This window comes from Pinus tabuliformis, chromosome Q (genome assembly GCF_031772625.1).
Source record: "Pinus tabuliformis cultivar Carrire ecotype Pingquan chromosome Q, CPIR1, whole genome shotgun sequence".
In the NCBI taxonomy this organism is placed as follows: Eukaryota; Viridiplantae; Streptophyta; class Pinopsida; order Pinales; family Pinaceae; genus Pinus; species Pinus tabuliformis.
The window spans coordinates 1,109,074,881-1,109,090,311 of record NC_142296.1 but is presented as its reverse complement, the minus strand read 5'-3'; the positions used below and the strand labels follow the sequence as shown (position 1 = coordinate 1,109,090,311).

Below are 15,431 nucleotides of genomic sequence, written 5' to 3'. Positions count from 1 at the left end.
TTGAGTGCTATGGAAAAACAAAATTTGCAGCATATTGTAAAAAAGATAGAAAGAATCAGAAAAAGATATGGTGATATAGAGACCCACATGTGGGGAGACATGGTGCTCCAAGGTAGGCAAAGCTAGCCCTCCTCTAGGATCATGTTTTCAACTAGATATTTCTATTGTATTTTAACATAATCGTAGCTCAGGCCAGCCTTGGAGAGGCTATCAACTTTTATGTTAGCTTCCCTATATATGTGTGTGATGGTGTATGTGAGAAGCAAGCTTAGGATGTGCTTGATCCTCCTGAGTGACCACAGGAGGAGAGGTGGGCAGAAATTAGAAGTCCCTGTGATGTCATCAATCAATTTCTTTGAGTCCCCGTATATATTTAGAGAGTTAATGTTTTTTTGTGTAGCAAACCAGAGCAATCCACATAAATCCACACCCTCCGCCTTCGTGTTGCATCTAGAGCCTTCATGCCACCATTAGTGATATACAGTATTCTAGTCAGTGTGAAGCATTGCACCACACCCGCAAATTCCCAACTGGGCAACACCATAAAAGAATCCAATAGGGGGAGTACATTCCATGGGCTTCATCCTATAGGATTGGTTGTAAGACTTTACAGTATCTGTGGAGGTGGCCTTCATCCAAGCTAGAACCTTACGCATTAATTGAGTGAATTCAACTTTACGTCCCTCAAATATGAACCCGTTTCAGGCTCTCCATATTTCCCAGATGACGAATAGTGGGAGGGTCCATTATTCCTGTTGGCCCTTCATCCATTCAATCATGAACTCTTCAAAGTTTCCAATCCTCCAGAAAATGAACTTAAAAACATGAGCAAAAAAATTCTAGATACAAATAGTGAACGAAAACCAAAAGAACAAATGGGTGGTTTTCTCAAAGTCTGCTATGCAAAGTATACATATACCTAGCCCCATATGTCCCCTTTTTTGTAGATTATCCCAAGTGAGAATCTTCTTTCTCCAAACCAACCAAGAAAATAGGATGATCTTTGTTGGGATCTTCCAATTCCAAATCTTGGAAAACCATGATCTTTCGAAAGGGATATCATATAGAGTCATTAACCACCTGCATGCATCGGCCACAATAGGAGGCCCTTTTGACAGCCTCCCAAACAATTTGAAGTTGTCACCCCCGCAGTCAAAACACGACCCTGCGTTATTCAATAAATTGATGTATGTGCTCCATTCCATGGTGAAGTTACCCACTAGATGTAAATCCACAACATTTTTCCCAACCAGGCATCCTGACTCCCACATGTGTATATTTTGTGAAAGGTATAAATAACCCCCATGATGAATCATGGATAGATTCTACTCTCCCAAAGTATTTCTAGGGGTAACTCCCATCACTAGATCCAAGCCTATCATGATTTTGTGGCCACTCCCAAAAGTCCAGACCATCCCATTGCACTAGTATTCCCAAATTTTTTGGAATGATCTCCAGGTCAAAGATCCTATGGATACACGACTATTGGTGTTTCTGTAAACGTGTTATGGTTCACGACGTCTCGATTATTTATGTTTAAATATATCTTGCCAAATCCCACATCCCCAAATAGCATGCCACAAAGATTTGATAAGTAGTGCCCTCCCAAATATGCACTGGTCTAGTAAGCCCCAACCCCCCCAGTCCTTTCAAATCGTCAAAGCATCCTCTTTAAAAAGGTTGTTTTTAAATCACGAGCTATTCCTAGCCTAGAGGAATTGTGTAGAAATAAAACGGATCCAGTTTTGTATGGAAACCGAGATTTAATACAAATGTGCCCAATAGACAGCCAATTGTTGTAAGACAATGAGAGTGAGGATATATCTACCTCCCAATGAGAGGAAGCGATTTGTCTAGGAGCATAGTTCTTTGTTATATTTGTCCACCATCCAAATCCAATCTCTCGAGCAGTAACAATTGGGCTTAAGTTGGAAGTCAATGTCAGTGAAGCCCATTTGAATTAGAGCCTTTTGTACATCAAATAGTGCCACAATATATTCAATGTCCTACATGCCCCCATTAGAAAATATAAAGTGGACTTACTTCCATTTGTAATCAAACCTGAAGCATCACCAAATCTTCCCATGCTCCGATGAAGGGAACTCCACTCGGATGTAGAAATAATGCCAAAAGTTAGGATGTCATCAACAAAAAGTAGACGAGTAATGCATACCTTGCGAGTGATCTTGATATCTTGGAAACAACCCATTTCTTTTGCCTCCTTGATATCTAAACTGAGGTCGTCTAAAGCTAGAATGAAAATGAGAGGTGAGAGTGAGCATCCTTGCTTGAGGCCTCTTTTTGCATGAAAAAATGTAGAGGGCAATCCATTTATTAGGACAACAAAATTTCCCGAAGTGATACATGCAATTATCCATACAAGATTATGAGTTTCTAACCCAATCTTATGTAACAAAAGGAGAATATAGGACCAGTACACACAGTCATATGCCTTGTGGAGATCAATCTTTATGACCAAGGCCTCTTTTTTCTAAGTATGGATGGTACGTATAGCTTCTTGAGCCAAAGTGATAGCATCATGTATAAGCTTGTCACTCAAAAAGCCAAATTATTCTCTAGAAATGTGTGAGGACAATTTTTTTTAATCCAACCTACTATCAACTTAGAGATCATCTTATAAAGGATATTAAATATGGTATGGGTTGAAAATCACCAAAAAAATAGGGATTAGACGATTTGGGAATAAGTGCCAGAAAGGTAGAGTTTATGGCTCCTAAGATCATACCTAAAGTCCTAGATTCCTCCACAATATCCAGTATGTGTTGTCCCATGATATCAAAGAAATGTATGAAGAACTCGAATGTCCATCTATTAGGTCTGGGGCACTTGTCTCTGGTGAAATATTTGAGGGCCTCCAAGACCTCCTCTAGACTGGTAGGACAAAAGAGATCCTCATTTTCCTCTGCATCAAACATTATAGGGTATCACTCCAATACCCACATCTAGTCTTAAAAACACACCCCATCCCGATGTTTATATAAGTTCATAAAGTAGAGAACAACCTCAACACATATTCCATCTGAAGTGTATATCAGCTCCCCATTCATGTCCTCAATATGCCAAATAGAGTATGTCTTCTTTCTGTGATTTGCAAATTTATGGAAATATTTGGTGTTGCGATATCCCTCCAACAACCAAATTTCCCGAATTTTCAGTTTGTATGTAACCTCATGAATGTCGAGGATATTATTCCTTCTTTCCTTTAGGACACTAATATATTCCCAATCTCCTTGCGACAGGGGTCGCTTCTCCATCATTTTTCGAAATCTATCAATGTCCTTAGTGCTCTATTCCAGATCCCTATACATCTATTTCTTCCTATTTTGCTCCCAAACTGTGGTCTTCTCTTTGATAAGTTTAAGTCTTTCCATCATATATCCCATCACAGAATCCACTTGTGGGGGTTGTACATCATTCTATGTCATTCTAATGAGCCATTTGTATTTCTCATCATCCAACCAAATACGATTGAACTTAAAGGGAATGTCATTTCGCCGATCTTCCATTCTCCATTGTAGCATAATAGCCATGTGATCTGAGAGATAGGTCCTATGAATCCAAGATCTGAGGTTACCCAACTAATCATCTAGTTGTTCCTTAATGAAAAATTTGTCAAGATGCTTACCAATGTATTCATCCCCCACTGTAAGGTTACTCCAGGTCGGAGAAATCAGAATCAAGTAAATATCCCTCATATGATGACCATTAAAAGGAACAAACAATTTGTCATCAAGAAGGTTAGGTCAAGAATGGGCACCCCATCTCTCCCCGTCTAGCAAGGTGGCATTGAAATCCCCTGCCATTATAAGCCCACGAATGTTGAGAATGTTGCATCTTTGTATACGATCCCAAAAGACAGAGCGGTTCTTATATGGGGCATACAAATTGAGTAGATGGAAATGAAAAATATAACTGTGAATACAGCCCAACAGTAAAATACTAGCAAAGAGATTTTGAGCATGAAAGACTGCCTTCTGTGGGTCCCACATGGTCAGCTAGCACCCAGAGTGGTTGGAGGCATCCACCCCAACAATATTCCATGTAGGGAAAATCTCTATGAAGTAAGAAATAGTGCGAGCAATAGAGGATATTGTTTCTTGTATCAATATGATAGCAGGACTAGCGAATCATCTGGCAGAGATCCAATTTCTTGGAGTCATCCCCTAACCCCCTAATATTATAAGAGAGGACCTTCATCATCGGTCACCTGGAATGGGAAATAGAGCTCTAAGTTCCTGAGGATCAGAAGAGGAAATAATAGGAACATCATGTAGGCTACAAGAGTCCGAGAAAAGGGATGGTCTGGAGGAAAATGGAAACTACCCTTCTTATTTGTCTTTCTCACCATGATTTTATTGGTAGATGTAGGGTTGATGTGGGGGGGCAAGTTAGGACCCTTCCCTTTGTGAATCGTCAGATATTTAAGATTCACATCTGAGTTATGCGAGAGAAATTCAATATCATTGTCCACAAAATTGTGTGGAGAGGAGGCCATCTGCAATCCATCTGGAGGAGTGGGAGAGGCCGACTGAAGGGGTGGCATGGAAGGATAGATCACAAGAGGCACCATACTGGAGAGGATGGGGGGTGTCCAAGAGTCCCGGGCGGGTGCCAACAATATGTCAAGGATAGGGAGAGCCATGGATGATCAGATAAGAGAAAACAAGTGGGTGAACCTCAGACAGAGGAGGAGACGAGAGAGAAATATTAAAAGAAGAAGAAGGGATAGGAGAGGATGTACCTGAGGGGGAAACCCCGCTGAACCAAAGTCATGTCAATTCTATACCTGAGGAAACTTCATCTGGTGACCCCATCTCGAGTGTCGTATCCTTCATCCCACTGAATCAGAGTCATGTCAATCCGATACCTGAGGAAACTTCATCTGGGGACACTGTCTTGTCGTATCCTTCATCGTCCCATGCACCGATTTATAAGATGTCCAGTGCAGTGACAAAAGAGGAATTAGAAAAAGTTCCTCTAGTAGTCAATCTGTTGGTAGAATCTAGTCGACCCCCATTCAAGATCAATGTCCTCCAGAAGTTCGCCCACAAAATCAACCCCAACCAAAATCTTAGCCACCCGCTTATCTCGAGCACCCACAATACTAGGTTCCAGATATAGGAACTGACCAATTGAGTCCACAATGGCCATTAAGGCATTCTTAGTCAAGAATTCCAGGTGAAGACCCGGGAGCTTAACCCAAACAATGTCATTCTGTGATGTGTGTAAAAGGAGATTCAAGCCATTGTACCAACAGTGTAATTGAAGAAAACATCGCCCGCGAACCTAGCGGATTTTAAGAATTTTCTCCCAGTCATCATTATGGAGGAAATGGAAACTGAACCAAGCATTCATCAATAAAATCACCTTAGGTGAATATAGCAACATGGTTGTCCGAGTTTTTTTCACCCATTCCTGGATATTCTGTTCAGTCGGCTCAACGAAAATCCACCTCCCCACCAGAGTACGCTTTTGAAGAATCGTGACAGGATCCCACAAAACTTCATAGCCAAATCTCAACAACATAGTCTTAGCATATGGGTGGATGGGTCAAGGGAAATTTCGCCTAGACTTTGGGAGGGACTGCATAGTAGATAGAGGAGCAGAAAATGGAGATCTAGGGAGCGGCCCATCGTGTATATATGCATGTATTGAGGAAACTCCATGGAACACATTATCCATCCCACTTAGGCAACCCTCTGAGACACCATTTACCCGCTCAACATCCATCGTTGCCAGAATAAAAGCTCCCTGTGCTCGGTGACGTTTACCTTACATCTACTTAATGGTTTACTTTTGGTTGATTTTTTTTCACAACTATTCTCATCGTAAAATAGAATTTGACTTACACAAATGGCATGATAATCTGCTGGAACTAGTATCTCTCTATCCATTGGTCTCATAAAATTTTATAAAATGATTTATGTAACATCATCTCTACCCATCAGAATTATTATTATGTCAAAATCTCAAAACATAGGTAGATACACTTGTCACCATGCATTGTCCATCTCCCATGTTTCTTTTTTAAGGCTATATTATGTCAAAATATCAAAACATAGGTAGATACAATTCTCACCATGCATCGTCCATCCCCCATGTTTCATTTTTAAGGCTATAGTAAGTTCATGTCTATATTAAGTTCATTAGGCCTCTATTTGCTCCCATGTCTCTATTTATGAAAACTTTAAGTTTTTTGTCCAATATATACACATTATTTGTTGGTGTGAGTTTCCTTTTCTATTTCACCATATATTTGCACAATATCTTCATGCTCATAGCTATATTGTAATGTTGAAATTGTATACATATATGATAATAATTTTATAGAATCTGTTTTTTTGTCAAATACTTTACTACAATGCCATATATTTATGGAGAGTCTAATGTGAAGAATCATAATGTAATTTTCAAAAAAAAATTATGGATCACAATAATATGGTGGAATATGTTTAAGAATAGATAAGGAATTATTTGTGTCATCTCACTCTCAATAAGCATAAAAGAGAAAGTTAAACTAGGACAACATTAAGGCAAAATTTAGGCACATTGAATTACGAATCTCAAACTCAAAGCCAAAGGAGAGGGGTTCCCTTAAAGCTCCAAGTTGTTGAATACAAAGAATAAGTCAAAAAATAAACTGAAAGAAACCAAATTTTCGAAATGAATTACAATATGGAAGTAACTGAGAAACATAATGCACATTTAATACCAATTTAATTATTTAATTTTTTCTTAGTAATAATACCATTTTAAGTGTTTAAGTTTTCCTCACCAATTTAACTATTTAAGTTTTCAAAAATACACATATTATATCCCTATAAATACAAACCTATAACCAAATAAAAGAACCTACTCTTCTTAATAAACATAATAACGTAATACATTTACTTGATTAAATCTTTATTTCCGGAGATGCCACCATATCACCAATATTTTAACTATTTAAATTCTGAAAAGTGCACATATTCTACCCCTCTACATACAAACCTATTACCAATTAAAAGAAACACATACTCTTTAATAAACATAATACATTTTCTTAAATTAAATCTTTATTTCTTCAAATGATGCCACTATAGGAACATAAATAATATGATAATAAATAGTCTAATTCTCAAAGGGTAACTAACTTCCATCCTTAACCCTTCCATCCTTAACACCTCCCCATAAGATTTGAACTTCAAACTTGATAAAATGTAAACTCAGCGACCACCAACTAACCGACACTTCATAATTATAATGTACACCTCATAATTTTATGTGTTTTTTAATTTCAAAAAGTTAAATAAAATGAAAAATAACGTCGTTGGTTTGAACTCAATTTTTATCGTTATTATTATGCATTGGATATCTGTTCACTGTCTATTAATTGAGTCAAACATGAAAAATATCTTTCAATTTAACATTTATTTTTGCAATCCATTTTATTGGCATTTATCTCTTATGGATTGGTTGTCGATTTGGATATGTTATCGCCCAATTCCTCAAATAATGAGCCAAGAATACATGGGTCATATCAAATTTTGTTTTGCTTTTTATTGCATTCTATAATTATTTAAGCCAAAAGTATATAGGTCACATCAAATTTTGTCTTTGTTTTATTACATTCCATAATTAAGTGAGTGAGGCATATACATTTCTTTGGTAAAAAGTTGCAAAATATTTTTTATATTAATTAAATATTTCGCTATTATAATTACCATGAAAAATGTCTAATAATTTTGTAAGCTAATTTTTTAATCTCCATAATAACTTCTTTATATTTCTAAATTTATATGTTTATCATCACTAAGTATGTTTACCTTTTTTTATATTCAAGTAATATAGTTATAACATTTAATATTTCAAACAACATCCAAAACAAACTATATACTATGAGTAGTTATTTATAAATAACACATCAAGTACTATTTCTTAATTTTTTAAGTTAAGATATATATTAAATGATACTTTTCAACGCTCTGAAATATATTAAAACCAATCTTAACCTAAAGATACACATTACAACTACATTTACAAAACTTATTTGTTAATTATTTTAATTTATCACAATAATCAAATAGTTTCACTATTTTTTTATATAAAGACATATTTAAGCTACTATACAACACTTTACATATTTAAACTACTATGTAACCCTTGTTTATATTAATCACCTCCTAATTTCCTTGTGATAATTACTTATATTCATAAAATACATGTTTCTAATCAAAATTCATTGGGGTGGTTTTTCCACATCCAAACCTGAACTTCACATATTTTATAAAAAAATATATATATTTTTTCAATTAATTTTAAATTAAATTAAATAGTAATATGATTAAGTGTTATTCTTTTGCATGGAAACAAAAAAAATTATTCAGCTAGATGAATTTGAACTACATTCGTCCTTACTTGAGTAATTCAAATAAATTTTTAAAAAATATTAAATATTATAAAGGTATAATTTCATGAAGAAATACTTTCCTGAATTCCGATGATAGTTTGGAGTAAAACAAAAACGTAGAACGAATGGGGAAATGCTCTATTGACGACCAATATTATAAAAAGATATAATTTGAGAAAAACAAAATACAGCGAGAGGGAAATGTTTTGTTCTTATTCTCATGTAGAAAGCTTTTTAGTAAGTGATTCCAGTCTAGTGACCTAGTGAGTGATTCCACTCTGGTGACCTCAGAGACCTTTCGAGAGATAATGCTTAGACACTTGCTCTAATTTCCTAAACTGTAGTTTCAAGAATTTTAATCATAAATTTTTGCATGTGTCTTTCAGGTCTAGATTAGTCAATGTGGTTCTTTTTTTATCTTCTTTATGAGTATATATCTTTGGCATATATTGCTCTTCGTCTTGCCCCACTTATTTTGGATATCAATGTGGTGAAGTGGGTATTGTTGTTGTTTTAGTGTTTTTTTAAGAGGGTTATTATAGTTAGTTTTTTATAGTCTTTAGAGATATGTGTTTATGGAGTATTATTGTTACGATGGTGCAATTGTTTCAATGTCTTTGGGTTAAATGGTGTTTATAGTTTTTATTGTTGAAATGGTTTCAATATCTTTTGGTGTTTTAATATCTCTTTTTTCAGTTCTCTTACATGTGTATTGTTGGGCATTTTTGGGTTACTTATGGTTCACAAGAACTTTCAGTAGTTTTATCTCATGAACCATTGGTATATCTACAATGCTTTTGTTTGCGAGGAAGTTGTTGTTTACAGTTTGGTTTTGATTTCTAACCTATTGCAAACCCTAGGTTATTCATGGCAATTGTGTTCTTTTATGGTTCTATGTGGCTTATGAATGCTTTTCATCTTGTTTCCATGGAGTAATGATATTTTAGAACAAGACTAATTACAATGGTGGAGCCAGTTATAGCGATTTTTATCTTAAGTGGTTTTATGTTTTGATGGTATAAATAGACTCTTTCTATGTTTTGAAGATATAGATTGAATATAATTTACTCATAATTTTGATCACTATTTGACTAAATAAACATATTTTAGATCAAATGTCAATTTAATATAGATAACACTAATATTATGAATTTATTTATATTATTGAAAAATATAAAAATAATATATATATATATATATATATATATATATATAAATAAATAAAAAATTACAATTTAAATAATAATAAAAATAAAAAATAAAAATTATTTCCTCCTAATAAACCTAATCCATTTAGGTAATGTCCAAAACGTATCAAATGAAATCTATGCAGGAACGTTCATTTGATTACTTTTGGACTCCATTTTATTAGTTTTATATTGTGAAGAGTCATCGGTCAATGGAATTCATCACCTTTTAGTTTGGCCTTTGTGGTCGTTAGTCCCCATTCAAATATTTTAAATATTTGAAAAATAGGTGGAAGTTGAAGGAGAAAAAGGACTCCATTTTATTAGTTTTATATTGTGAAGAGTCATCGGTCAATGGAATTCATCAGCTTTTAGAAGTCATTAAGTCCCATAAAAGGAGACGTAGGCATTTAGGTTGTTGTTAAGTTCAAATGTTTTATGATTTTCATTTTCAATTAATTTTATATAAAAATTAAACTACAAATATTAATATTATATATCATAATTTATATAATTTATGTGATTAAAATAAATTATAAAATCATATATCTTTTAGATATTATAAAGTTATAACTCGATGGACAATTATCTTTCTGTAATCCAATGATAATTTCCAGGAAAACAAAGATGTACACTGATGGCCAAATACTCTATTCTTCACCTTCAAAGCGCAGACGTATTCAATTGAAATTAGTGGCGTCCAGTCTTAACCTAAAATAGAACTTGACTTACACAAATAACGTGATATGTCCGTCCCTTGGTCTCTTAAACTTATATATAATGAGTTCCTCTCTCCAAGTAATTCCAGTGGTCTATAGTGATCGATGATTCTAGTAGTACTTGCAGAATTTCGATGCAACATCTCTCTGTCCGTCGTTTGGATTCGTGAGTATCGTAGGAATATTTCCAGTGGTGTGAATGTTTGCTGGATTGAATTAGCATTCATAAAGTTCGTGATCAACCACAGGTAGTGCAGATCGAAGAATGATTTCCATCATGTCCGGGCTCTTCTCGGTAACTTTCTTTTCTTCAAAAGATATTTTTATGTTAATTTTAGCGCAGCTTTCATTTGTTAGATGTCAAAGCCGTTAATCCAAATATTCTAGTCCAATTTAATTCAATCTCAATAATTTACTTCTTGTTATCAGGGATTGTCTGGAGTCATGATTCTGATGGAGGTAATAGCCCTCTCCGCAGTGGCAGGCAGAAATGAAGTTGCAGATATGCAGTTAAACTTTTGGAAAGAAAAGCTTCCGACCGTTCAAGTACCCGAGACAGTAGCAGCAAGCACGTCTCCGCTTACGCTAGAGGAGGTGAACACGTACACTAAAATGATCAAAGATGGAAACTTGCGTTACCATGCCAACCAATTCTGTAATTCTGCCAATTTATTGTGTGATGAATCTGTACCTGTGATGTCCTCACTAGTAACCCGTTTTCACCATGGTGACTCTGAATTATCAGAAGATATTAACCATATATTTTTTTCATCTAAGGAGTTGAGGGAAGGGGGCCAAATAACATTACCAGACCTTTACAGTCCCTGGAAGGCATTTTTGCCCTCTAATCTATCACAGATGATACCTTTTGCCGCCGTAGCACTTTCAGATGTTCTCTCTTCCTTCGGCATCTCGGAGAAATCAACTACGGCGATGAACATGAACATGACTCTGATTGCTTGTGAAGCTAAGGTCGAACAAGGTGAAGTTAAGTCATGCAGCACATCGATTAAGGGCATGATAGAGTTTGTGTTGTCTAACTTGGGTTCTTCTGATAATATAGAGCTTGTTTTTCACCCTGCCTACACACTTGACTCTGGAAAGAAAGCGAGAGTAACAAAAGTTGTTGAAAGAAAGTCTGCGCATTCAAAGCGGCCTCCATTGGCCTGCCACCGCTTTGTGTATCCCTATGGGGTGTTCTTCTGTCATTCCATCAATGGGACATTGGCTTATACGTTGGAACTTGAGGTGTTGGAGAGCAAAGGAAATATGTACAGCGCCACTGCCCTATGCCACCCTAACAGTCAGAGCAAGGAATCACTTTATTGTCACTTGTTTGCGGGGGACAGTCTGCTATGGCTTACCAAGGAGAAACATGGTTAGCTCTTTATCGAGCTTAAGTGAAGCTTGCAGAAATAAGTCTTTGGTTGACTGCGGATGGGCTTCCATTTTAAAATGAGATATGGTGCTTTGTGATATGAATCCTAAAATAAAAAATATTGTCCAGATCTACGCAAGGGAGTTTATTATTACTGCCATGTAAGCTATTGTTAAGCTTCAGTAATATTAATAGATGTCCTATAGCCTTGTAAAATTGTATTGCCATTACGGTGTTACGTTTCAGTAATATTAATATGTAGTGTTTCTAAATTTTGTTGCTTGTCCGGTTTCCCTTAAGTAGATTTTCATTTCTGTATATATCAGCGATAACTGAATCAAAACAGCATGATGAACTAAATAAAAAAGTTGTTTCTAGTGAGATTTTTTTGGAAGTTTTTCTTCTTGTCTAATTTCTCTAAAATCTTGCAGGAATTTATTGAAATCACAAGCTTGATGGGTAACCCCTGCACAATCAAAGTGCCCTAGGGGTTTTTCATGGTGTTGAATCCATATATACAGTCCAGAAACAAGTTTAAATAACAGAAATAAAGATTTCACCTTAAATTTTTCCACCCAATTCCTACACCTAAAAGTCCAAAATGTCTTACTAAAAACAACTCCTTTAAAAAGAAAAAGATTAGAAGCTATTTGCGAGTGTGCATGTGAAAGTGAATTCCTGCTTAATTTTCACTGCAGTATGAATAGGATATTTCCATTCTTTATATAGAGAGGATCTCAAGGATTCGAGATCACCTTGGATTATATAAGGAACATCTCAAGGATTCAAGATCACCCTGGATTCCAAGAATGTACAGATCATCCTAACAAATAATATGGGCAAAGATTGGCTTGAGAAAGTTAAGAGGAGATTAGTGACAAGATATTGTATCCAAAATATACAAGATATTATATGGAGTGGACCCACGATACCCCTAAGGTGGAATTGACACTGTCTTATGGGTGTTTCTTGCTTTAGAGTCCATATGATTAATGGTTTTCCCTATTTTTGGTGTCCATGTGATTGTCACCCCTAGGATGATAACGGAATAGGAAATGTACTCATTCTTGAAGCCCAAAAACTAGATAAAAGGTGCCACATCACTCATAGGGCAACGAAGGGCACCAAAGCATGGATTTTCTATACGGAGGCATTTTGGGGAACTTATTTAGGCTTTCCCATTCCACACCTTTTTATGGCATTAATTTCTCCAAAAGGTGATGGCACCATTCTTCTAAAGGATATTGATGCACAAGTGTGGACCTTATGGCACTAATTTGTTTTTTTGAGCTAGGAGGTTTGATTGTAACCTCTTATCTTGCAAGACACTCAAAGTCAAACTTGTTTTAGGGATTGTAGGCTTAATTAGATGTAAAAATGAAGGGACAAACCTCATAAAACTAGAGGATCCCTCCACCTCTTTTCATCATCGTCATTGATAGCCTTAGTATTGCAACAATAATGTTGCAACTCTTAATAGTCTCATATTTAATTATCACTCTAGGGTTTATAAAAACTTAAGAGGGGTTGAAACTATATGTGTAGTAGGAACCATCTCTTTCCTTTTCTAATCTTCCTCTTTCCTTTTCTAATCCTCATGTAGTGTAGTTTAGATGATCATAAATCTAGTTAAATTTCCAAGCTATTTATGCTATAGGAAGGTGAAACTATAAAAACAACTTGTAGAAATGAAATGGCACGGGCCTATGTGGATTGTAGGAAATGGAAAACACACTTTTGTTGAAAATAAAATATGGAAAGTAAACCTAAAATCTATGTTGCATAAGCTAAAAACATCACTTAGGAAGCATGCAGTAAAAGCATCTAAAGGAAACTTGAAGAGATATATACTCTTCAAAACTCCACCCTCAACATCTGAAACATGATCTAATATTATAAGGGAACTAAATATAAGGGAACTAGATCAAGAGTTCATTGCTTGATTGATGAAGAAAATGGGATGTTTGTCGTTTCCTAAAAGATTCCATCTTTTTCTACAAGAAAAACCAACAAGCGAGAAAATTTGATAAAATGAAAATATAAGCTCAAAGAGGGGGTAAGAATGATGGGGCGTGATATTATTTAGCTAGTATAAGCATAGAAGAACTAAGTATAAGCTTTACCAAACTAGTTTCTTTTCACCCTATGTAATAATAATCTTGACTAAACAAAAAATTGTAGAAATTGTAACATATGAAATGAAATGAAAAGAGACATGAAAATGCAAGGATAAGAAATACGAATGATCCAAGATATTTTTAGATTATATAAATGACTTACAAATAAATTTATCTCATAAAACTACCTACTTAACCAACTATAAATATATTAAACTATAATTTCGAGAAATGTTGATCCAAGAGCTAAACAAAGAAAATTAAAAGCATAAAAATGATAGTATTGGAAATATAAGAGGGATTTTAATCTAGTAGTATGGATGCATCTCAAGGATGATCAGAGTCATTGAGGAGGAACCAAGCTAGAAACTAAAATGCGTAATGGCTTCCATTAACTTAGAATCTATCTTACATCATGAAATACAATGTTGTAAAAATTACTGAGAAATAATCAAAGCCTAACATTCTTTGAAACCTATTCTTTTCTTAGCCTAAAGGGCCAACTCAAATCTCCTATTTATACGTTAGGTGGGGGATCAACCTCCTTGAGAGAAGGGTTTCATTACCCCCAAAAAATATTTGCAAGAAAAGTTCTCGCCCTAGATATAAATCACAATAGTAGGAGGAGGCACTAAATTCCTTGAGCTAGCTAAGTTTGAGTGTTCCTACAACAGGGAGAAAGTCCTAGAATCTCTCCAATGCTCGATTCTTCAAAATCGACTCAAAATGTTTATAAAGCCCTGTTGAGGGCCCCGAAATCGGGTCAACAACAAGGGGGATACCCACCCGGTCGGGAACCTGGTTGGCGGCTCCATGCCCGTTTGGTGTAGCGGGTCCGACTGGGGATGACGGGACCAGCTTCCCGTTCTAGGGGTTTGTGTATGTGTAGAAAATGGTGATGTGTGTGTGTGTAGAAAATGATAGTAGAAAATATGTAATTATTCCTTAACTAATCTAATTCTAAATTCTGAAATGACTTTATACTACTTTAATCTAACAAAAACAATACATCTAATCTACACTAACCCGAGACAGAATTTTTCCATTATGCAATCTAGAAAGATTTCACAGAATAACTGATAATGAAGATTATTCAGCTATCATGAGAATATAAATCAATTGAGATGAACCATCTTGCGTAAGAAGTTAAGCAAAACAGTTGTGAACAGCATACTGCATAATCAACTATTCATGTATTAAGCACAAATCAATGACTCCACCGTACAAAAGTGCCAAATGGTAGTCCACTCATTCATACGTTAACATATAAATAACATCAGCTATATATTACTCTAAGAATGCAAGCAGAAACTAGTCAAGAGATAAAAGTACCATTTATGACTGATTTTAAACTTACAGACCTCAAGCAATAATGATCTATTTCTACTTGTTTCTAATGCCTACTAAGAGTACAGAAGTGCAACATCAGTAGCAGGTATTAAAATGCAAACATAAATAAATCTTGATCCGTCCATTCATCAAAAACCCCCTCCGAGGGTGCAAAAGTGCATGTTCTGAGGACAAGTTTTTTGACAAAATTTCGGACCCTTCTCCAATGCAACGAGAAGGGTTAAATACTAGTAACCGACTAATTTTACTTTACACAAATTCAGGGAACGA

At 35.4% G+C, this 15,431-nt stretch overlaps 1 protein-coding gene across 2 annotated transcripts; it reads left to right on the top strand.

Moving 5' to 3' along the window:
* Positions 1-10,404: 10,404 nt before the first annotated feature.
* Positions 10,405-11,891, top strand: LOC149223391 (BURP domain-containing protein 6-like). 2 transcript variants are annotated; one of them, XM_089383277.1, is made up of 2 exons: positions 10,405-10,611; positions 10,746-11,891. In XM_089383277.1, exons 1-2 carry the CDS (start codon positions 10,582-10,584, stop codon positions 11,697-11,699), a joined length of 984 nt encoding a protein of 327 aa, XP_089239403.1. In that variant the 5' UTR covers positions 10,405-10,581; the 3' UTR covers positions 11,700-11,891. The 2 variants fall into 2 exon arrangements, with proteins under 2 accessions (XP_089239403.1, XP_089239404.1); XM_089383278.1 differs by having other exon boundaries at positions 10,405-10,612; positions 10,756-11,891.
* The last annotated feature ends 3,540 nt before the right edge of the window (positions 11,892-15,431 follow it).

Coding starts and splice junctions, on each gene's coding strand:
- LOC149223391 (XM_089383277.1), top strand. CDS start 10,582: ATGATTTCCATCATGTCCGGGCTCTTCTCG. Junction 10,612..10,745: donor TCATGTCCGGGCTCTTCTCG/GTAACTTTCTTT, acceptor TCTTGTTATCAG/GGATTGTCTGGAGTCATGAT.